This window comes from Eurosta solidaginis, chromosome 1, assembly GCF_040869045.1.
Source record: "Eurosta solidaginis isolate ZX-2024a chromosome 1, ASM4086904v1, whole genome shotgun sequence".
Classification (NCBI taxonomy): Eukaryota; Metazoa; Arthropoda; class Insecta; order Diptera; family Tephritidae; genus Eurosta; species Eurosta solidaginis.
In genome coordinates, this window is record NC_090319.1 from 85,104,904 (window position 1) to 85,129,209 (window position 24,306).

At 37.0% G+C, this 24,306-nt stretch overlaps 1 protein-coding gene across 1 annotated transcript; it reads right to left on the minus strand.

Moving 5' to 3' along the window:
- Nucleotides 1-5,921: 5,921 nt before the first annotated feature.
- Nucleotides 5,922-24,042, minus strand: cas (castor). Its single transcript, XM_067791230.1, has 4 exons — nucleotides 22,162-24,042; nucleotides 10,208-11,045; nucleotides 7,875-8,308; nucleotides 5,922-7,811 (listed from the first exon to the last, which is right to left on the minus strand). The coding sequence occupies exons 1-4, from the start codon at nucleotides 23,554-23,556 to the stop codon at nucleotides 7,278-7,280; spliced, it is 3,201 nt and encodes a 1,066-aa protein (XP_067647331.1). The 5' UTR covers nucleotides 23,557-24,042; the 3' UTR covers nucleotides 5,922-7,277.
- Nucleotides 24,043-24,306: the final 264 nt, after the last annotated feature.

A 24,306-nucleotide genomic window follows, 5' to 3' on the forward strand; every position in this document is an offset into this window, starting at 1 on the left:
CGGAGTCCATAGGCTGCATACAAACATACATCCTTCTGTATATTTATAAATGTTTAAAAACGAAATGTTTGAAAATTTTTAAAGAAAGAATTCTTTTTCAAGAGGCAAGTGCGCATTCTTAACCATTAACTTGGCAACACGCATAAATATGCACATACATACATATGTCAAGCTGATATGAAATAAAAATACCTGCATACATCCATTTATACCTATAAATGGAATCCCGAAGTTAAATTAGGCTAGCGAATGCTGGCTTCTTTCACCATTCGATCTAATTCAACATGTACTTATGTATGTATGTATGCATGTGACGCTTTCCCACTCAAGCAAGTTTGCTCGCACATTTCACAGCGAATAAACACCCGCACTACCTTTTTGTAAAAACTGTTACCTTCATTTAAACTATTTTGCTCATATAAGAAGGAAATCAAGTAGAAAGGTAAATATTTCAAAGTTTTACTGCAAGAAGAAATATTAAAATCGATGCATCCGTTTTTTGAGTTATACTAGCTGTGTAAACAAATATTGTACAATTTTCTACTACGTCATGGCAATTTGCCAGCCCCCTTTTATATATACCATCAAATTATATTTAAAATATCCATTTCACGTAACTAAGTTTTCAAATGCAAAAAACCGTTTTAAAATCGAAGCATTCTGTCTGAAGTGATGGGCGTCCAATGACATTTAGTGACTTTATTTTATAAGATTTATAGATTTACAAAAAATAGAAAAACACCAAAAAAATGTAAATTTTTATTTTTGCAGCATTAGCAGCTAAAGACAATATGGCTTTTTTAAATATTTGGTTGGTTTTCACTATTTTTTGTAAAAGCTTAATAGTTTTTTGGGGCTGCTGACAGATATTCGTAAATGAAGCAAGTTAGCGTGTGTGAAGAGACTCCATTAAGTTGAAGTTGAAGTTGTGACTCCATTAAGCTTCTCTATGAATTTGGTATAAGTTGGATTTTAGACAGCGTAAGTCTAATTTCTTTACGTTTTTTGAATTCCATTTGCCTTTTTCTAAAATCCATTTAGTTTTTTCCCAAAATAAAATTTACATTTACTAAAATCCAATTGACAATTTTAAAATCCAAACGACACTGTCAAAACTCCAACTGATAGTTCTAAAATTCAGTTAACGCTTTCCGAAATAGAGAGGTCTCTTAAGCTAGCCCAACCTTTCCAGCCCAATCAAAAAACGAGACCGTACTAAATTGCACAATATTTAATGCTAATTTAATACGAGTTAATTAAATTTATTACACTTGTTTTTTAATTACTTAACCCGTATCCTCAACTGCAGGAGATATTAACTACAATAGTGCATTGTTTGTTATTTCACTGATTTTTTTAACATAAAAAATATAAAAAATGGATTATCCAAACAAACCGTAAAAAGAACAAACAAAGAATATTTGTAGACATAACTTTTATTTCTTATTATTTCTAGGATAAGTCTTATTTATGGACTTAACAAAAAAATTTCGTGTTTAACTGGAATTTGACTCTTATTTACTTCGAATATATTAAGATACCAAAACACGGCCGATTCATTCACATTTACCATGTAATCGATTTTAAGTTTTCTCGCTGCTTACACATAGATCCAAGGCGAATTCAATACCAGGTGTTGTTACACCAACAACTGATTGCTCCTTCTTTATAATTTTCCATACGCCTTGTACAACAATATGTCAGTTAGTCGAAATCTATGAAAATTGTCTTTTGACTTGACATTCTTCTGCACGGCGAATTCGTTGAGTTCGCTTTGCCACCACCTGGTATAGATTCGCCTTGGGTCGACTTATATGAATATTGAACCCTATATTAATTTAAATGTCTACTACAAAAAATTATGTATAAATTAAACATTAAAAAAGAAAATAAGTTAAATAAATACTTTCAAAGTCTTAAACAAATGCTTCTAATTGTTAAACTTAAATTGCTTAAGACCGTGTATTCAACAAAAAAAAATGTATTAACACAAAGAAAATGCGATATTGAATTGCAAATAAAAATGTATAACCAAAAAAAAAAAACAACAATAAAAAAACGTATTATGTAGTTCACTTAAGGTAATTGCGGCTTTTGAATAAAAATGTATATTAATAAAACAAATAAAAAATTACAAGCATTTTATTGAGGGAAAAATGCGTGAGTACCAAGTCTTGGTGAAATAAACCAAATTTTATTATTATTTCAAATTTTGAAATTGAAAACGTTGCCCGAATTCAAAAATGTATCAAAAACGTTACTTTGAAATAATTTTCAAACGAAAATACGATTTTTTTTTTAATAATAGTTATAAGTTAACGTTTAGTTTTTACGTTGCTTAATAATTATTATGAACGATAAATATTTTTTTCGTTGGCAATAGGAAAGTAGTTTGAATTTTTTTTACTCATAATAGCGTAACGAATTCTGGTAATTTCTGATTATTATGCGCCTTCTGTTAACGTTCGAATGTCTGAACTGTCGAATAAATAACTAAAATATTCAGAATAATAAAACGTTCTTTATTTAGACTATTTTGGTAGCTGTATTTCAATTATCCCGTACTTCACTAAAGCGTGTTTAAATCAAACTGATTCATTATTCCTCAGCTTGCGCAGCTTTTATACTCTCATATTGCCTCGTTCGCATATTTCTCCTTAGGTCTAGACTTTCACGAACATGCCTTATGAAACAGTTGTATCTCATACTTGGTTATTTAGTTATATGCGTGTGTATGTCCGAGTAACAAATTCTGCTCTTAGCTAATAATAACGTGACGTATGATAGTTTCTCTTTCTTCTTCACTCTTATCTGCTGACTACATATGTATGTGTATGTGAAATAATCTCTCTGCTTCAAGCTGCTTGTTATGTGTGTGTGTGGCTGCTTGCTTTGATGTGTTGATGTACACTAGTGTGGCTGCCTGTTTTAATGTGTACATGTAACAGGATTTGAGCATGCCGACCTGGGAGGCCGACGGGAGGCATGCGATCGTGCTATCATATTTTGAAAAAGCGTCAATGCACGCTTTTATCCAACTATTTATATCCATGTTCAAACACATTGACAAGTAGCGCATAACTTCCTGGCTCAGTGTGATTTGCCAACCGAAATTTAACCATTTTAAATTTCTCATAGTTCGACGGTACATTCCATCTTATGGAATTGGGGAATCTGCCCCATCATCTCCCGTTCTGCATAGCATTGAGAAAAAGTGTTACCTCCATAACTTAAATACACTCTGCACATCGGTCTTGAGACTTTCCGTCATTTGCCGAATTTTGTTGTTTGAATTTTCATTCGTTGTTCTGATCTTTTGATCAACCTTCAAATCATGCTCGGGCGGAAAATTTTATTTGAGTTTTTGATGCCCAATATGATGAACCGTAGTCGATAGCACTCTGATAAAAAATGGATACCACGATGAAAAGAAACTGGTAACATGGCGATAACAATTTTAAAACTTTTCGTAACAAATCGATAGCTGTTTGCAAAATATATTGATAATAAATTAAGAGCTTTTCGTTAACAAGCCAGTAACTCGTCGATGAGAAATGGATAGCACACCCAATACCGTCGATAAAAAACCGATAGCTCAAGGGTAGCTAACAGTTAACACTTCAATTGACTTCCAATCTTTCGTTTCCTTCTGTTCCTTTTCATTTCATTTCATTTTTTTTTTTATTAGTCTATGATTTCATTAATCTTACAGACTAGATTTACATTCATTAAACTTAAATGCTAATAAATTTATTATTAATTAATTTTTTTGCCTTAGCTTCGCAACCGTGACGATATCCATAAGCATCGCTTTTATCACCCACACCGTTATCGACATTGTTATTATACCGTTATTTTCCTTTCCCCTCTTCTTCTGTGCCATCTTATTTACATTTTCTTCTTTTCCTTCAATTTCTTCTTTATACATCACCGCTTTGTTTCTCTGTCTTCCTCCGCTGCCAAATTCGGCTAACGATATTCTCATTTTCTGTTGCCATTTTAAAAAGAACTATGATTCTAAATAGAAATAAGTTTTGGTAATTAGAAAAACGCCCATAACCACCTATTGGCCGGTCGCTACGCGCCCCAATATGGTCACCGAAACTGCAGGCTAGAACTGCAACGGGATGTCTTCTTATGTACCCAGAACATAACATACACAGTGACGCGAAAATAATCCTCATAAAGGAGAGCAATTAAATGCTGAAAAAACAATTTCTGCTGAATACTCAGGAAAATGGTCATCCCAGCAGACATCTGATTGAAGAGGCCCCGCCGGTATAAGATCAATTTCATACAGAAACCTAATCGAATTACAGTTTTATTTAATGAAATAATTAAGTTTTCCTTTTCACACATATCCAAGATGATAATTTTGTTTTTCGTTCGTTCTGCTTCAAGAATGGTTTAGAAAAAATTATTTCGAAAAGCTGGCGATGCCACGCCTCCTATTAGGAAAAATTTTAATTAAAGCGTTATCTCCGTTATTTGAAGAAGGTATCCAAAATGTAGCATAGAGTTTTTTAGATGTATGAGTGGAAGTTGGAGTGGTACAGGGAATGGTAGTGGGGATTGAGAGGTCGAATCGGAGTGGGTTATAAATGGACGATAAAATAGACGAGAATGGTATAAAGAGAAGTGGTGAAGCAAGGCTTATTTTTTAAATATAGGCAAACCAATTTTCTAGCAGGACAAAGTCTCATATAAAAAGGATGGAAACAAAAAAAACTAGTCCATGAAAAGAGATCTTGGGGCCACAATTGAGCCTGAGGGTTTTTGTCAGGATGCAGAAATGGCAGAACATACTTTACATGTGTAAACGGATGGTTCCATATTAATGGAAGAGGTTGGGTCTGCTGTTTACTGTGTCGATTCAGAAATAAGTAGATCCTACAGGCTGTCAGATTGCTGCAGCTTCTGTCAGGCGGAAGTTATAGCCGTGAAGAAAGGAGCAGAAATTCTGGAGGAAGCTTGCTTAAGCTGCAGTCACTCCATATATATAATAATGATAGTCAATCGGCGATTGAGGCAATAATCTCACACAGTACTTGATCAAGAAGTGTTGTAGAATGCAAAGAAGCATTGAAAAAACTTCGCTCAGGCTGGAATATACATTTTTACTGGCCCCACTCATAAAGGTATAGAAGGTAATGAAAAGGTCGATGAGTTGGCAAAGGTTGGTGCAGCACTCGCTGAATCGATAATAGACGTCCCGATCCATTCGAGAGAAATCAAAAGGAGACAAGAATTGCGTATGATCAATTAAGCAGGCAAGGCATGGAGAAAAGCGCGGAACTGCATAATTTCTAAGATATTGTGCAAATCCTACGGCGTTAGACTCACAAAGTTGCTCATATCTCTAAAGAGACAAAACTTAAGCTTCACTATAGGCATACCAACAAAACACTGCCTTCCGGCGTCACAAGCTTATAAGTTGGGCCTCGTCAGTAACAGCAGATGTAGGGCGTGCGGGTTGTAGGAAAAATCTGACGAGCACGTTTTGTGTACGTGTCCTACGCTCGCGAGTACAAGGCCCCAGCTACTAGGGGCTGCAGAGTTGCCAGATCTTAAAGCAACAATGCAACTATGTCCTAGAAAACTTCTAGTATTTTCAATGAGGAAGGAGTTATTCTATAACATAACTCCACGCACCTGATGGGGTTCTTACGTTTGGTCGTCAAACTAATTCTGGTAACACTATGGTCTATGCGAGGGCTTTATTGAACGGCCAGTTCAATCTAATCTAACCTGGGCTTGTAATACCCATTGCGAAACAACATTTATAAAAAAAAAATTGTTTAGTTAAAAACTTATGAATGCAATAACTTTTATTTTTTACTATTGTTTTATAATTAAATACTCCAACAGAATTATATTAATTAAATTAATTGTTTATTTTATATGTATTCTAGTAAGTTTTATTTTTTCTATTTAGTGTATTTACAATTTTTATAGTTAAGAAAATCACAGTTATAATTTGTTTATTCATTTAAGCTCTTTTATTCAATAAAAACTATTATAGTCTCGAAAAGTCTTCAAAAGCCTTATTTATCTTTAACTACTCTCATTATCTTCCATATCCCTATCTGAATTCAACAAAATATTATTTAAGCTTTTTAATATTTGAAAAATCGATAATTCCAAAATTTTCTAAGATATGAAAGCTTTTTAAAAGCTTTTCTGTCAACTTTTATAAGCACTGTGCCAACATGCATCACTAGCCAGAAGCTCAACTAAATGAGCAGCTTTCACAAGTTATGAAAAGTTGACAAAGAAGCTTTTATTGAACTTAAGTTAAAAACACTACATTTAAGCCCTCGAAATACATACATATGCAAGCTCTTTAGCCACATCCACATACACACATAGATGGGTTCTAGAAAATTCAAAATTACTTAAATTATGCCCTAACTTTGGAAAGCTTAAATTAAAAATAAATAAATCAATATAAGGCGCGATAACCTCCGAAATGATTTTAGGCCGAGCTTCTCTTCCAATTTCCGTCGTGCTACTTATGATTTTTCCCACAAATTGACGGGACGGGACCTACTAGTTTTATGCCGACTCCGAACGGCATCTGCAAGGCAGATGAGTTTTCACGAAGAGCTTTTCATGACAGAAATACACTCGGAGTGCTTGCCAAATACTGCCGAGGGACGACCCCGTTTATAAAAATTTTCTTCTATCTGAAAAAACTTGTTTCAAACATTTTGATATTGCTTTGCCCGGGGCGTGAACCCAGGATCTTCGGTGTGGATGGCGGAGCACGCTACCATCACACCATGGCGGCCGGAAAGCTTAAATTATGCATTAAAAAGTTAATTGATCTAGAGCGACATCTATGTGTGTACGCAAGTATTTAAATGAAACAGAGTTTCGGATAATCTTTCCATTTATATAAAGCTTATGATAGCAATCTAAAAGTACTTTTCTGACATTTAAATGCCTCGAAATTGAATCAGTTCAGACAAATTTTGCTTTGAGAACGCATAAACCTTCTATTCCTTACAGAGGAAACAGGTGAGCAAGAGCCAAGGAGCGAGCTTAATTCTTCAGCAATCTTGTCCTGGCTCAAACTTCTTTAAACGGCAGCTTGTTGCCACAACCAGCCCAGTCTTCAACCTCGAGCTTAATAAAGCAACAACCAAATAACCCTCTGAGGTCTTGTCATGCCATGCCGAATGCGTATAGTCAGTCGCAAGCAATGCAACCCAAAGCTAGGTGATCCCAATCGCCCAGAATTTATTCAGTAAAACAACTGCGCCAACAGAGCATATTCATTCCTTGTACTGCTGTTGTTGATGCTGCTGCTGCTGCTGTTGCTTGTCACCGAACTCTGACTTTACAGGCGCACCCGCCGCTGCGCCGCCAAAACTTGGGAAACTCCCGTAAAGATTGCTCATAGGTGGAATACCACCAGCTGCTGCCGCTGCCGCAGCAGCTGCACCCAACATATTCGCCATATTGGCTGGCATACCACCGGGATAGAGATTTTGATAGAAGAGTGGATTTTGTAGTTGGAAAAGAGCCATCAAATGTGTCAGCTGTACATTTGGTGCATTAGGATCCTGCATGTGCATGCTTTGAGCGGCGGCAGCTGCTGCTGCTGCAGCGGTGGCTGTATTAAAGTTATTGAGAAATGGCGGCGGCGGAAATAAACCAGCTGCAGTGGGAAGAAATTGAGAATGCAGGGCAGCATTGTTAAAGGCAAATTGCGTCGTTGCAGCAGCGGCCGCAGCAGCAGCGGTGGATGCTTGTTCGGCATTTGGTTCCAATTTCATTCGTTTAGTGTCCGTCGCGACTGGCAGTTCCTGTAAGTATTTATAAAAATTAAAAATTATCGCTTTTTAACCCCGAAATTCCTTTCAACTTACAATTCTCTTTGGTGGGCGTCCCCGTTTACGTGCTAGAAAACGATCGGCGCTTAGTGAGGATAACGGTGTTGTCGTATGCAGCGCATTAGATGTTGTAGCTGTAACTGTTGTAGTAGACGCTGCTGCTATTGTTGTTGTTGTTACTGACGCTATAGACGCCATAGACGCTGGTGAGTCTTCACCGCTTGAGTCCTTTTGCCTCTTATAACTCTGATACGCTTGTTCGCCATCCAAACGATCGTGTTTACGCTTATGACTGATCATCTGGCTGCTCGAATGTAAAATGTAATTACAGCTCTCACGCACACAGTGAATATGATTGCATACTGTGGAGAATTTGCAACCTTCAAAGGGGCATGTCTCTGTTTTGAGAATTTTCTTGAAACCATCTTGTGTGAGCTGATAATCTCGAAGGTGATAGGATTTGTGTTTCTCTGAAAATGGAAAGAAAATTAAGGTAATTTTTTTGCTCATGCTTATCTTGTTATTATAATAATCACTAAACCAAGTAGCTTTAGAACTTGTCCCGCATAGCGGTATAACCGGACAGAAATTTTCAGCCAAAGATGTTTTTAATCCGATTCAAACAGATCACATCTACTGAATGACTTCGGTTAAAGCTGCAATTCCAAATAGTCGGAGCAGAAGTTGGAATCAGAAGTCAATCGAAGCTCCGACATTTCGGAATTGGAATCAATGCTCTAAAAGACCCAAAGACTGTACAAACAAAGCTGCAAAAGTAGATAGAGTCTGCCATATCAATATAATCATCTTCCTCGTTAATTGGCGCTTAACCGCATGGACGATTTAGAGCAACAAGTCAAGCCATCTAACCCTGTTTCGCGGCAACTGATCAAGTCTTCCTTAACCTGCCACTCCAACTCATTGGAGTACTCTCCCTCTCTGATTTCAAATACCGGGACGGTGCATCTTCGTCCATTTTCACTACATGGCCTTGCCAGTGAACAAGCTAACGGTCCCCGAGTCATGTGGTGAGACTAATAACATCAAAATACTTAAGAAACTATTTCTTTGAGCTCGGCAGTGGTTTGTCAAGCCGTCCGACTGTAGTTCGACCATGAAAAGCTTCTCAGCAAAATGCATATATATGCTTTAGCAGATGCCAGGAAAAAATAAAAAAAAAACACCACAAATAGGGTGAGAAATTTGACCTTAGTCTCCTCGAAGGTACAACTCAAAAAATTATTATGGTTATTATATTATGTTCATATCTGCGGAAGCTGATAGAATTCATTACGATTCCTCCTTCGATACTCCTTCGTTATCACGAGCAGAACCATACATTTTCGAGAGAATTTTTCTGTCAAACACAAGAAGGGCTATCCAATCGTATTGCACTATGAAAAATTAACGGGTTGGGCCTTTTGTAGCAGCTTATCCATACTAACATCCACCCTTTCAGCATTCCAGTAACTTCACGTATCTCCATTGACGAACATTCGCTTTGATTTGCCATAGAGTTTGTCATTTTCATTTGGATATTTGGATTACTCCTAACCGTGGTCCCTGTGACCTTATTCAGTAGCTTCCGCTCGAAAATTTATAAAAACATGACTGTGGTTGGATTTTTATATGTAAAGCTTCGAGTATATAGGCACAGATTAATCGGGTACTGCGGCCATTGTGCCAAGCTCAACATGTTCGCTTAAGTTCGGAACTGATCTGATTTCCGTGCTCACGTCGGAGGTCCAAACGAAAGTTTCACAACCGAAAGTTTTCTCTGACCTTACGCGTATTTATCCATTTTAGTTCGTTATCGCATTCTCTATCTCTTAACCTACAGTTCCTTATCCACTTCTCGCCTCTTATTTTCCGTTTTTCCCCTTCTCCAACAACTATCTTTCTGTCATGCTTTCAGCCTTTATTTCCCCCTATTTCTTTTCGCTTTCCGCTCCGACTCTCTTCTTTTCTCTACTTTCACTCTCGCTTCATTTACCTAAGGCTCAACCTTTTCCATCCGTTTCGATTTTATCCAGTTCTTTCTCTCATATTTTTACGTTTCTATTTTACTTCCCTTCCTCTTTTCCTTTCAACTCCTCGACAATTTCCAATACCTTCCACTTCCTATTTCTCGTCTTCTTGTTGTTGCTCTGCGTCTCCTCTACTTCACACCCTATTTCACCCTTCCCGAAATCCCATTCCGTGCCCTCTCTCCTTCATGTTCCTAGTCACCCTCCCTCCCTTACGATTTCCCTTTTCTTTCCCCTTCCCACTCCTTTTCTAACCCTTCTATATCTCCTTCTCTCTCTAGTAAAACGAACAAAAGCATTTCTTTACAGATGGCTTAACATATTATCATTCATTACACTTACCCATATCCGCTTTGTTCTTGAATGTATGATTGCACCCCTCGCGGCAACAATGATAATGTGATGTCTTCTTACCAAAGAAAGGACAATCTTCGATTTTACAATTTTCATGCGCCCGAAAACGTCGAAAACCTTCCTGCACAATTTCCGAGTTCTTACGATGGAAATTCGCATGCATTTGCACATCACTCGTGCTCACATACACCTTCGGACAATCTTCGTAAACGCAATGATAGTGCGTTTGCTTCCAACAATACGCACAACCAGCGCCATACGATGGCTTACAATCATCGGACGATGAAAAGCGTGCAAAACCCAGCAACAAGCTCTCTTTACGCTTTTTATGCCATTTCAGATGACGTATAATATCATCCTTTTTACTCAATATCTTGCCCTGGCAGGGTTCATCGTAACAATGAAAATGTTCACGTAAATTCTCTTGACGACAAAGCACATTCTCACATTCCAAATATGAGGAGACTTTTTGCAAATTCTTGAGATTCTCTTCATTTTGTAGAAATGCATCCAAGCTACTACCAGAGCCTAGGCTCATAATAGCCGAAGCAGTGCTGTGGGTAGCAGACTGCATGGACTCAGTTTTAATGTTATGCACAGTTGGATGAACATTTATGGCGGGGTTTTTGCTAATCGCAGTGGGCACCTGGTCGCTAGCTGGTGGCGTTAGTAATGTATTCGCGAGAGACATTGGAGTCATGTTACAACTTTCATTTTCCATAAGTTGTGTAAATGAACTGCCAGTATTTTGCGAGGTGTTGGCAGAGTTCTGCTGTGACAAATAATGAGTTGAATCAGCCGGTTGCTTCGTGGGTGTTTGATAAGGCTGAAAAGAAAGAGAATAAGTGATGTACTTATGAGAAATTGAACTGATGATATTGTAGTTATTTATTTTAAGAAAAGCTTCTTTCAGATACATGGTCTTGCGTCTAAGTGACAAGATATATAGCCGTTTCTTCTCTAACTGATTTAATTGAAATATACTTCCACATTCCTGGAAAGGACTTCTGGGTCAACTCCAGTGTCGTGCAGAAACAAACCATTGTGATATTCGCCAGTTTTACAAATCAAGGACACTGGCGCCTCAACATCAGTACAGTAACGCAATGCTGTGCAGCATTACACAGGTCATGCAAAGATAGTTTGGTACAGAAACTAATTTCTATACGCCTTTTTTTGGCTGCCGCCGTGGTGTGCTTATAGTAGTGCTCCGTTTGGTAGGGAGGTCATGGGTTCAATATCGAAAATTTAGAAAAAACTGTTTTCAATTTCAAAATTAGTTTTCTAAGCGGGGTCGTCTCTCGGCATGAAAAGCTTCTCAGTGAAAATTAATCTGCCTCGATACTACCCTTCGGAGTCGGCATAAAACACGCAAGTCCCGTCCCGCCAAATTGTTCGAAAAATTAGAAGGAGCACGACGCAAGTTGGAAGAGAAGCTAGGCCTAAATCTCTTCAGAGGTATATTGCGTCAAGTATGGATTGATTGATACGACTTGTTTATTTATAAAGCCATCTGTGATTCGTAAACCCTTCGTGATTTACTTTGTTTTCACTTCCTGTGCTAGAAATACCAATCTTTCAGACAACGTAGCGTCGTCCGTCAATGGTCTGAAATATTATATCGACTACTAATTTGTAATAGACTGAATGTGATAAGATATCCACTCTTATACCTGCTTACTGACAGCAATCTTATACCTAGCGACGTAACCGAGAAACGTCACTACGGGTGTTATAAGACTGCAGTGACCAGAAAAAAGCTGACTCGAAGGAGAAAATATCGCGCCGCCTTTTAAAAGATGGACGCTGCCTACAGAATAACGTGGTGTATGTGAGCGAGAGATACAAATAAAAAAGAAACGTGAGACTGATGATCGCAACCGCCAGAAATTCGTTTGCTGGCTATAGGTAAGGTTGAGTGACCACTGCCCAGTTAAGGAACAACTCACTTCAACACTTTAATGAGCCTTTTAGTTCACTTAGTATGTAAAAAAATCTGCACAGCTGATCCTGAAGTAACTTGATATTAAGGTGCACCATCTGTGAACACGCATTGGGCAGTGCCCTGTAAACACTTCAGTCACCGTGAAAAGATGAACTTTGGTAAACTCTAATACTTTTGCAGAGCAGCTGGAGACGACAAATGTCCAGTAAGATCTCCCGATTCGAGACTGACCTCTGTAGAAGCAGAGACCAAATGACGAGCGGAGTCCCACAGTTTTTTCTGGTAGCATCAAACACTTCCCAAGTAACCACTCGATCCAAGAGAGCAGTTTCCAGTAATATAATTGTGCCTTGGCACCAAAAACAATTTGTATCAATACATATTTGATGTCATTGCGAGCGAGGTCAGAAATAAGAGCTAAGCACTATCCTCCCATCCAGCTTGGATCAATCCTCAAATAGGTTCACCAGACTCCTGCCCAATATTAGCTCCCATCCGACTCCGGATATGATTGAGAAGCGTATGAACAGGGGCAGGAAGGTTGCCAGGTTCTAGTTAACAAATATAAATTAGAAGCAATAGAGGACTTTGTCTACGTGGGAACCACCATTAACAGCGCAAAAACTGTAAGCTTTTAAATCTATTGGATAATAACGCTTGCAAACAAGTGCTACTGTGGTCTGAGAAGAAAATTTAAAAGTAAAGTCACTAACAACGAACAAAAATTGCGTTCCATAACACTATAACATCATACCTGTATGTCTTGGAGTCATCAATGGTGGCGTGAGAAGACGTGATGGCTCCTGGAGTATACGAAAGAAAAGTTCCCTGCAAAATAAGTGGTTCTTCTTGTAATGCCAGCAGCGTGTAACGCAGCAAATTTAATCATGATCTGTATGAACTTTACGCAGATAAGATTATTAATTAAACAGACTACGCTGGCTAGGGCATAGTATGCGAATGGATGACGACACTTTGGCCCAATCGACACCCACGTACTGACGGGGGAAATCTCAATTTAGATGGCTGAGACCGGCGGAGGAAGAAGTGATATCTTTAGTCTGTTTTGTTATCTTTGTGACGATAAGGGCATTCCCCGAAGGCCTTGGGGAGTGTTGCCGATGTTGATGGTCCTTTTCCGGATGCAGATCCGGTACGTTCCGGTAACAAGCCCCATTAAGGTATTAGCCCGACCATCTCGGGAACGATTTGGTATGACCACTTGAAACCTCCTAAGCCATACCGCCCTCCCACCCCCTAGGTCAGTAATAAACTTGGTTTCGCCAGAGCCTCAGCTGTCATAGAAACAGGACTCGCCACGGGTGGGTGGGGTTGACAATTGGGTTGGAGAAGCTATATATTGCGCTGGCAACACCTTGAAAGGGTTGCGCTACACACCCCTTGAATTAATTTGGTATTTCAATCGCCTCTTCCGACAGGCATACCTGCCGCGGGTATATTCTAAGCCCCCTAACCCGTTGGTATTACGAATTAGCGTCAGATATCGTGAACAAGGTTCAGCCATCATGACTTGTTACACAACAGTCAAAATCGCTTGGGCGGCTATGACGATGAACAAGTTTCGGGGTTTTTGAGATAATTGAGTTTAATATTAATAATGCAGCTGCCAAAAATAGGTATATGGAATTCATGATATTTTTCAATAACATTATGTGAACACGTCCATTCATCCCACGCGAAATCCACAATTGTAAATCTTCGTTTATTATGAGAAAAGTTTATTTACATAAAATGCGCGTATTTTCATTAGAAATTTTGATTATTTGCTTCAATTTTTAACGACAATTGCAACTTTGTTGTAGCGCAAGTAGATCTAAAGTGATGTAACTCGAAATTATCAAATTTTGAGTTTATGCATACTACCGAGTTGCCAAGATTAATACCTATAGATCTGTATACTCGGTGCGATAATCGATGAGTTATTTATCGAGTACTGGTTTTAATAAATACTACGAAGTTCCTTTGACGCGTATGGAAGGATCTGTTAATCTTGTGTGTTTTCTAAACAACATGTCTTGAGTTAATCGGTATATAAATAGATCTTTGTGTGCCATAAATATGTACGGCTAGAGTCGCACATGTTGAATTTGCGCAGATGTAAGATTGCTAAAATGTAATAGATACTGTAAACAATTGTGTGGGACACTTGTGTCGGCTACAGAGTTTTGAAAAACTATGATTGTGTGACTTTTGTTTACGAAGTCTTAAGTACGCTGAGCTCTACTTTTAACTATGTTATCATTAAATATACATATTAGACTGGGTCAATTTATTAACCGATATCGCGCCATCGTTTTTTCGATAGGATTTGGGCTCAGGAAAAAAAATTGCATTACGATACCCAAAAAAGTAATTTTCGAGGCTGCGAAATTTCATTTTTTTTTTTTTTTACTTTTTTTGACTTTGATTTTTAAGGTTTTTTTCATGACCTACTAAAAAAATTTTCATTTGATTGTAAAATTTTCATGTATACCCTGACCGACCCAAAAATGTCCGCTAAAAACATTGGCGATAACAGTTTTTTGCAAATTTTTTTAGTAGGTCATGAAAAAAACCTTAAAAATCAATGTCGAAAAAAAGTAAAAAAATGAAATTTCGCAGGCTCGAAAATTATTTTGTTGGGTATGCGCTGTTGAATTTTTTTTTTCCTGAGCCCAAATCCTATCGAAAAAACGATGGCGCGATATCGGTTAACTTTCGTCTATACAAATCGACCCACCCTAATGCATATATAACGCATTGTTACAAACATATGTACATATATTTCTTCGAAAAAGAATCTAAGGATTCGAGCTAAATTAGGTCTGACATCATAAAACTATTATTTTCTTAATATATGAAAATAAGAGTTTGGCACGTATTTGAGATTAGGTTGGCAGAGAAAATCTTAACCCTCAACCGATAGCTCACTACAGTTTTAATCATACAGATCATGCTTGCTTTATGGTAAAGAATACTGTCAAATAAGAAAGTTTGTGAAGACATTCTTACTAGCTGATATGGTAGCCAGGTAACATCAAATCAAGGCGAGTTGACCTCTTTGCATCGTTGACATTATGACCGCTTTAGAAAATTGATTCCAAATCTGATGCAATCTACAGAAGCTATCTCAGAATTCTTATCGTCTTATATGAAAAACGAAATGGGTTGTGGACCATGAACCTCACTCACATACGTGTGGAAGAGCAAAGAGATCAATTCTTGTACTTGATCAATGATTACAAATTTTTTAACGGGCACGCAAATTAAATTGCCACAGTAATGGCAGCTGAAAGAACACAGAATGTTCAATCAGATGATGATAAGTCCGAAATAGTGGTTAGACTCCGGCGGACCCCAGCTGGCAGCAGAAAAAAACAGAGCTTATACCTCTAAGACAGATACCACTGCTAGGTAGTTTGATGGCAAACATGAGAGGTCCAAATAAAAGCAAAGAGAAACTTCTGGATTTGATCTCATTCAAGCAAATTTAAGGCTTCGAATAGTGGGCAAACACATATTAGCAGAACAACCATTGCAATATTCATTCTGTTTTTTTTTTTTTGCTTTTCCGACAGGGTGGCTTTCCTCTCCTCCCTTGGCAAATTTAGTTTGTAAGCTCCTAACATTCGTTGAGCGACCAGCAGATTTTAGTGTTGTTGTTGTTGTAGCGATAAGGGCATTCCCCGAAGGCCTCGGGGAGTGTTATCGATGCTGATGGTCCTTTGCTGGATGCAGATCCGTTACGTTCCACATGAAACCTTCTAGGCCAAAACCCCTCCCACCCCCACATCCATCAGGAGTTCGGGGTCGCCAGAGCCTCAGCTACTAATGATGGATTCGCCACGCGTAGGTGAGGTCGACAATTGGGTTGGAGAAGCTATATATTGCGCTGACAACCCCTTGAGAGGGTTGCGCTACACAACCCCTTGAATAAATTTGGTATTTTAGGCGATTAAGTTACGACAGGCATACCGTGGGTATATTCTAAGCCCCCTAACGCACTGGGGGCCTCTGCTTGTTGCACGATATCAGAACCAGCCGTGCAAGTTATTGCCAAAACAGTTCCCCTTTATTTTATAAGCGCTGCAAAAAAAGGCTATATGAAGCAGAAATGCTGAAGGATCAAGAACACATCAAAGAACTTAGCCAAGAAAGTAGATGGCAAACGTTCAGGCTGTGGCAAGACTGATGGGAAAATGAACGAAGTGGCAGATGGGCAGCGGTACTAAACACAGATGTTAAAGCATGGACTACTAAAAGCTTTAGCAAGGTAAACTCCTAGATTCGTTACCGAAATACCCTCAGAATACCAGTATGTGTATGGTGATGCTGATGAAGAACACATCTTCCTCAAATGCCGCCCCTACAGAAAAAAAACTAGCAATTGCTAAAAACAACCAACCTAGTAGTTGCCTGCGGAGATTTCGTTCTGAAAGCGCATTAAAATTTAGGTCTCGCAAAGTCCCCGAGAATAATCGAAAGTAGCACACCTTTCACTGAAGAGGCTCGGCCTTAATCTCCTCGAAAGTTCTTACATATTTCACACCAAATTCTTATTATTATTAAATTATATGAAACAAGGTTAGAAAAAATTACATAACAAAAAAAATTGTATGAAGCAAAATGTGTACAGTGCCTCACAGTAAAAATGGGACCGACCATTTTCACCAAAGTAAAACTGTAAATGAGGGATAGAAAATCGTTCGAACCTATTAGCCAAATATCTGCTACCCAGCCCCCAAATTGCAACCGTAGCTACCGCTAAAAGTCCATCGCCAAACAAATCTAAAACAATATCAAATGCGCAGAAAAGTATGCAACATTTATTGTAATGTGGTTATAAAGAATAACCGCATAAATCCTAAGTAAGTATTGGAGTTTGGCTGTTATTCCTTGTGCCCATATCGTACTAAATGTTGCATACTTTTCTGTGCACTTGATATTAGCCGTGTTTTTTTTTTTTTTTACACGTAAACGTCTATACGCCTAAACTTTATATGCACTGCTAAGCATCAAACTTTAAATACACCTCTAAAATTGCTGCGCATAAAATTAGTACTACTAAATTTCAATACGCATTATACTCAGATGTAACTGAAATATGTGTTTTTGTTTCACCCTCTACACTAATTCTATGTATTCTATGTGTGTCCACAATTCATCGCAACTGATTTAGCTATATGTTATACCCTATGGCCATCAGAGGGTTTTGTCTCCGCTTTTCGGTACACCCTGCGTCTGTAGCTAGTTATTTAACCACTGACGCTAGATGAGTCTCCTAAGCATTATCTAAGCGAGGATAGGCGTCTTTTTTCACGCGCAAACGTAAACGTATACGCGTGTATAAAAAAACACGGCTATTGTTTTATAGATATTTGGCGATGAAGTTTTAGCGTTAGCGACGGATGGAAATTGGGGCTAGATAAGTAAAAGTTAAATGATTCAGTAATATAAAAATATTTCTGAAACCTTTTTACTCTCCTCCAACCCGAGTTGTTTTACGATACCTCTTAAACTTTATTGAGGTGTTTAAATTAAATTTTTTCCGATTTCAAAAGTTAAAGCAGCCCTCAAATTCCAACCAATCGCGAAAAATATCTATGAGAGTATCAAGTACGCTGAAAAGGATGCAGCATTTAGTACTATATGGTCACAAGGAACAACAGCCTAACTCTTATAGTTTTACATAAAACTTAGTTGCTTACTTCTAATGACCACATGGTACTAAATGTTGCATGCTTTTCTGCGCACTTGATACTGTTTTGGAAAGTTTGGCGATTAAGTTTTAGCGTTAGCGAAGTTTGGAATTTGAGAACATGTTCAAATTTAACTTCATAAACTGATATACAAAGTTATATGTCTACGTTGTTTAAGTCTCATGTTGGAACTACTAAATCTTATGCTCCATTTAGAGAATTAATTAATAAACGGAGTTTTGCTTGAGCATTTCTATAGTTAGTTTTGGTGTGACTATACAATTATTTTGAACTAGTTTTTGCTAACAAAAATGTATTAGAATCAGCAGGAGATTGAATCGCACACAAAACTCGCGTGTTTCGTAAACTTTGCGGTAAAAAATACGCGAACAAACAAAAACTCCCAAATTAATTCCAAATATGCTATTTAAAATCTCAAAAGCATTCATTTTAAATGAAAATTGTTTAAATCGGAGGACAAATAAAGACAGTAGCGCGTTTTAAACTCTAAATGTTAATATTGAACCACTCTGAGCGGAAACCAAAAGTAAGCTTCCAATTTCATCCTATTTAAATCGGAGTTCTCAGCCTAAAACATGATTCGAAATCCTATTCAGAAGAACTAAATACACTAGAAATTTAATTTGAAAACTTTTGGTTTGATTTTCATAATCGCAATGTTTGTACATATGTAATACGACTTTTTTGCAAATATCTCGAGATTTTAAGGGTGCCTATAGTAAATTTTACTGAAAATTCGGAATTCGTGCACCGAAATACATTTTAGGTACATGGGCACATTTTTGCTGAAAGAATTTCAGAGACTCTAATCTTTATGTTATGTTTTAGTTATGGAAACTATGGTATAAGATTGAGTAGCGGGATAACTACCACTGCTACTCCCGCGAAGTAGCAAAATTAGCGACAAAGTGAAGATGTTTCAGAAAAACTGACCACTGCTCAATCCGTGGAAATGAAACATACAACAAGAAGTTCATGGTCAGGCTGCTGAGTAGCTGGACATACGCGTTCAGCACATCTTTATAGGCAAAAAATATGTGAAAAAGTTTGTTTTAAAATTATTTTTTTTTTTCACATAAGGTTGCATATCAGTAATAGAAAGAATGTGTAGAGATTTCCGGTAAGGCGAAAACTCGCTCTCAGATGTTAGCGAATTCGTGAAGGAGGGAAGGATCCGAGGAAATATAATATCAATCGAGAATTCCATGGTTCATCTGTAGAGTGGCTGAAAAGGCACCTCTTTATAGTCCAAAAGAGTTCATAAAATAATTTTGAACAATTTTTCTTCCACAATTTGTTACATTTTAGAACTAGAAAGGATGTTTGATTGAAGTCTGTCGGGATTGCGGCAGCTCATTATTATTATAATTTTTTTTTTTTTCAAGCGCTTCTGAAACTCTTACAACCAGTTCTTGAACTATCTGTTTTCCTTTTCTAAAATACGTGAAGACATTTTTCGCGAAAAGTTAACATTTTTGTGGTTGGAGGCATTGTAATTTAGGGTTACTTTAAAATAATAACTAAAGTTTCAGAATCTGTTCTATGACATACTTAATTGATCTAGTAAGCTGTACTTTAATTTTACAAAAAAAAAAAAAAAAAAATATTAGTATTGTGAAAAAAGTTCAGCTGTCCCATTTTTAGTGTGACTGACTGTGTATATTGCACAGTGGTGGGTTACCTTGCAAATTGTTGTGCGCTAATACCATACAGCCAGCAGTATGAGCAGTACCAATGTTATAGCTTGCGGCAACGTTTTGAATTTTTGAGAACTTTTTAAGAAAAATAAAACTAAATCAGAGGTTAAAAAGACATTTGAAGAACATTTTGAATTTGTAAAAGGAAATGTAGAGCGTTATGAGATAGCTGAATGGCCCATTCAAAGATGACTTGATACGAAACATTTGTTTACGCTCTCATTTTTTCACTCTCCCGAGGGATTTATCTCAAATTTGTGCTGGCAACAATCACAGATAAATCCTTCGGGCCAACAGAAGCGTGTCAGAACAAAAACTGTGCCAGCTAAAACGAAAAACGGGCCAAAAATTTTGGTAAACTTTAGTTTGTCTTACAACTGTAGTAATGCTTTCAAAAATTATGGGAAAAAAGATAAAAAAATACTTGTTTTAGTGTAAATAAAAATAATATTAACCCTCCGCCTTCTAACTAAATGTTATTTCCCACTTAAAAGTTATCACTAAAAACAGGTTTTGTAAATATTAAGTCCCGATGCAACCAGTCCATTTTGATCACAGAACCTAAAACGGCAGGCATGTAAGATAAGCCCTATCCACTAAATGATGTTAACTATTCTAGGTCCGATTTACTCAAATTTCAAAAGAATATTTGGTTTTCACTGTGAGTTAAATGCGTTACAATACTTGACTAATTAATTTAATCCAAATGTAAATTTTATTTAGATTTATTTATATTTAACTCTAACTAGTCGTATTATTGTAAAAAAAAGTGTAAAGAAATGAATATTTTTCGACTATCATTTTATTAAATGATTGAAACTATAAAACCGCCGAAATGTATGTCAAAAATCCCCATATTCAGATCTATTCATTTTTGTTTGGAGTGGCATCATTGACCAAAATGTGCATTTTGACAGCGCTCTCTCGAAACAAAGAGTCGTAAATCTATTCGTCTATGGCCCATTAATAATTTTTGAAAATATTTTTTTAAATATACTACTGATTTTTTTAAGTTTTATTTATTCCCATAGAAAAGCGTTCAAATACGTAACATTTTCAGAACAAAGTTGTTATATTTGCACGTTATGGTACTAAAATCTATGAGCTGTACAAAGAAAAAATTTAAGAAAACAGGGTTTCATAATAGCCGTGTTTTTTAACTCGCGTATATCCGTTTACGCTTAAACTTTATATTGACTGCTAAGCGACAAACTATAAATACACCTCTGAAATTGCTGCGCATAAATTTTGTCCTACTAAATTTCAATACGCATTATACTCAGATGTAACTGAAATATGTGTCTTTGTTTCACCCTCTACACTAATTCTATGTATTCTATGTGTGTCCACAATTCATCGCAACTGATTCAGCTATATGTTATACCCTATGGCCATCAGAGCGTTGCGTCTCCGCTTTTCGGTACACCCTGTTGCTGTAGCTAGTTGTTTAACCACAGCCGCTAGATGGGTCTCCTAAGCATTATCTAAGCGAAGATAGGCGTTTTTTAACACGCGCAAACGAAACGTATACGCGCGTGTTAAAAAACACGGCTAATATGGAGAACTAGCAGAGTACCCGACGTCGTTCGGGTATAAATAAAAGCAATACTAATTTTATGCAGTAAAAGCAGTACTATATAGACTAATATATTAGACTAACCCCCCCCCCCCCCCCCCCATTTTTATGAGAGATGCCACGCCCCTTTTTCGATATCCCCAATTTTTCCCGAGGGGGTAGGGATTAGTCTTATATACCTCGTCACCTAATTTCAGTCGTCTAGCTTTAATACTTTCAGATATATTGACAACGAAAAATTCCAGTTGTATGGGAGGTGCCACGCTCCCTTTTTCGTTATACCCAGTTTTTCTGGACGGGGTAGGGATTGATCTCATATAACCACTCACCTAATTTCAGTCGTATAGCCTTAATACTTTCAGATATATTGACTACGAAAATTTCCAGTAGTATGGGAGGTGCCACACCCCCTTGTCGAAAACTTTTTTTTATATAGCCTACCACAGATTGACGCACTCAGGGTATGTCATGGCAAAATTTCGTTCGATTTCATTCTGCGGTTTAGGCTGCAAGTCCAAATATGCATACAGACATACTTTCACAAATATATAGTAGAAGATTCACAAATCAATGGAGGGATCGGCTAAGCCTTGCGGATCACACGGGTTACATAAACCCTATGCCAAAATATCTAATATTCCGAGACCACCCTGAATCATTATGAGAAAGAATAACAAATTCTTCTTGCGACATTAGGGCATTGGGAGAAATATCGTATCACGGGGTTGTATCTTTATTTCCAACATTCCGTTGTACGAATATATACAAAGGTTTCGCCATATAATTTTTTCGTATTTTGTAGTTTTAGTTTACAATCCGTGCATTCCTTACAATCCGTGAAATGCTTATTCGAAACTTGTATATATAAAGCATTTTTGTCACAGCTTTACACTAACAGCGCAATGGCGCAACAGCGCGCTGTGTTACCCAACACTAATGAAATGAACCTTTTATTTACTCTTATATACCGAAATAAAGTCTTATAATAACATGAAAGTACTTACCACACTCGATGAAGCTTCCGAAGGATTAGACGAGTTTTGAATACCAATACTACTTTTTGCACTAAAATTTCCTTCCGCAGACGTACTCTGCAGGAGAGCAGCCAAAGGTTTTTCATCCTCTTCATCATCATCGATCACATATTCCACTGAATTATCGCCTTTCTGCTGCACTTCTTTAGCTGCGTCTTCATCTTTTTCTACTCCCACTTCAATACACGCACGTCGAACTGTCCGTCTTTCGGTCAAATCCTCTGCTTGCGCACGAGACTTCTCATCCTCTACCGTGTCACACAAATATTCAACCCCATTAGATGCGATCGAAACTTCATGTACCGGACTAGAAACTTCTTCAACCAACTGTGACGCTAACGCTTCCACCTCATCGTCGGTGGTATTTTCATCATCATCACCGTCATCATCATCATCATCATCATCATCATCATCATCATCATCCTCCTCATCTTCTTCGGTGGGCGTAGAAGTCACTGTGGAAGATTGAAGAAAATTACCAGTTGTAATTGGTGGAGTTTCATTATTATTATTATTATTTAAAGTCATATTTGTTGTAGTTGTTGTAGTGGGTGGGAAAATTTGTGTTTGTATGGGAAATTGACTACACGCCGTGACATTATACACAGCTGCAGCCAATGATAGCGCCGTTGCGGCAGACAATCCTGAATTTGGTGTTGTTGGTGTTAATAATAAATTTGATGGAGTTGTCAGCGCATTTGGTGGTGTTTTTGTTTGTATTGACGACGTTAACATTGGCGGCATAGCTGGCTGTGACGTCATTTGGCCAAGTAGCAATTGTTGTAGGGGGGATAAATTGTGTTGGGTATTATGATAAGGTAGCTGTTGTTGTGGGATTGGTGGTTGTGATTGTGATAGTGGTTGTACTAGTTGTTGTTGTTGTTGCTGTTGCTGTTGTTGTATGGCTATTGAGGATATGGAATTACTATTAGGACTACGGGCAATACAACTACTGCTACTACTACAGTTGGTGTTTATGGTGGTTGTAGTGGTTGTTGTTGGTGTATTTATTGTGGTATGCGAATTTTTGCGTATTAGCGTTCTTGGATTGTGCGAGCGCGTTGGTGATGCTAGCTGCTGCGGCTGCTGTTGCGATTGTATTTGCTGCTGATTGGTATTTGTTGTTGGCGTCATTGTGCTGCTGCTAATGTCCATATCCATTTCACGTTTACGCGGTGAGGGGATATTGAGTATGTGCTGTGATTGTTGTTGTTGTTGGTGGTGGTGTATTAACTGTTGTTGTTGTTGTTGTTGCCCTAACCGTTGTTGTTGTTGTTGCTGCTGCAGTAACTGTTGTTGTTGCTGTTGTTGTTGCAACAAATTCATCATGTACAGTTGCATAATAAACTCAAATTGTGTTGACATTTTGGCGCGGTAATTGTTTTTGTAATTCAGTTCAATTCACACACACGCAATTCACACATATGCAAAATGAACACGTTTTGCAAAAGCAAGTTTTTTACAAATCTTTAAAAAGTTTTTTTGTAGCACCAGCAGGGTTTTTACAGCGCACAGTCCTTTCTTATTTTTTTGTCTTTTTTTTTTTTTTTTTTTTTTTTTTTGATTTTAAAAAGTTTTAATGATTTTTTTTTAATTTTTGTATTACTTTATTACTTTTATGAAAATTTTAAAGTTTAATTATAATATATTTTATTTGTTTGCTCGGCTTTTATCTATTCTACATTTATGTTTCAAGATTTATTTATTTTTGTTTGATTGATTTTATTTATTTTTCCAGATTTTTTAAAATGTTTTTATTTTTAATTCTAAATTAAATTTTTTTTACAACTCAACTATAATTGTTTTTTATTAGTTTACAAAATATTAATGTTTTAAATTGTAAAGAAATATATAAATTTGTATTATTCGATATATTTTTCTAATTTGTTTTTTATTTATTTTTATTTGATTCTTTTTTAATAGTTTTTCAAGATTATACAAAAAAATTTTGTTTTTGTTTTTTCAAATCAAAATTATTTAAAATTCGTTTATGATAGTTATTTTTATATGAATTTTTATTAGTTTTATTTATTTTTCAGAGCACTTTTTTTATTAAATTACGGAAAATTTTAGGTTTTACGTTTTTTTAGAAAAATTATATATTTGTATTAATAT

Bases quoted from the DNA above. Each gene is read 5' to 3' on its own strand.
- cas (XM_067791230.1), bottom strand. From the start codon at position 23,556: ATGTCAACACAATTTGAGTTTATTATGCAACTGTACATGATGAATTTG. The intron at 8,309-10,207 runs GTAAGTGTAATG...TTCCATTTTCAG, and splicing joins CAAGAACAAAGCGGATATGG to AGAAACACAAATCCTATCAC. The intron at 7,812-7,874 runs GTAAGTTGAAAG...AAATACTTACAG, and splicing joins GACGCCCACCAAAGAGAATT to GAACTGCCAGTCGCGACGGA.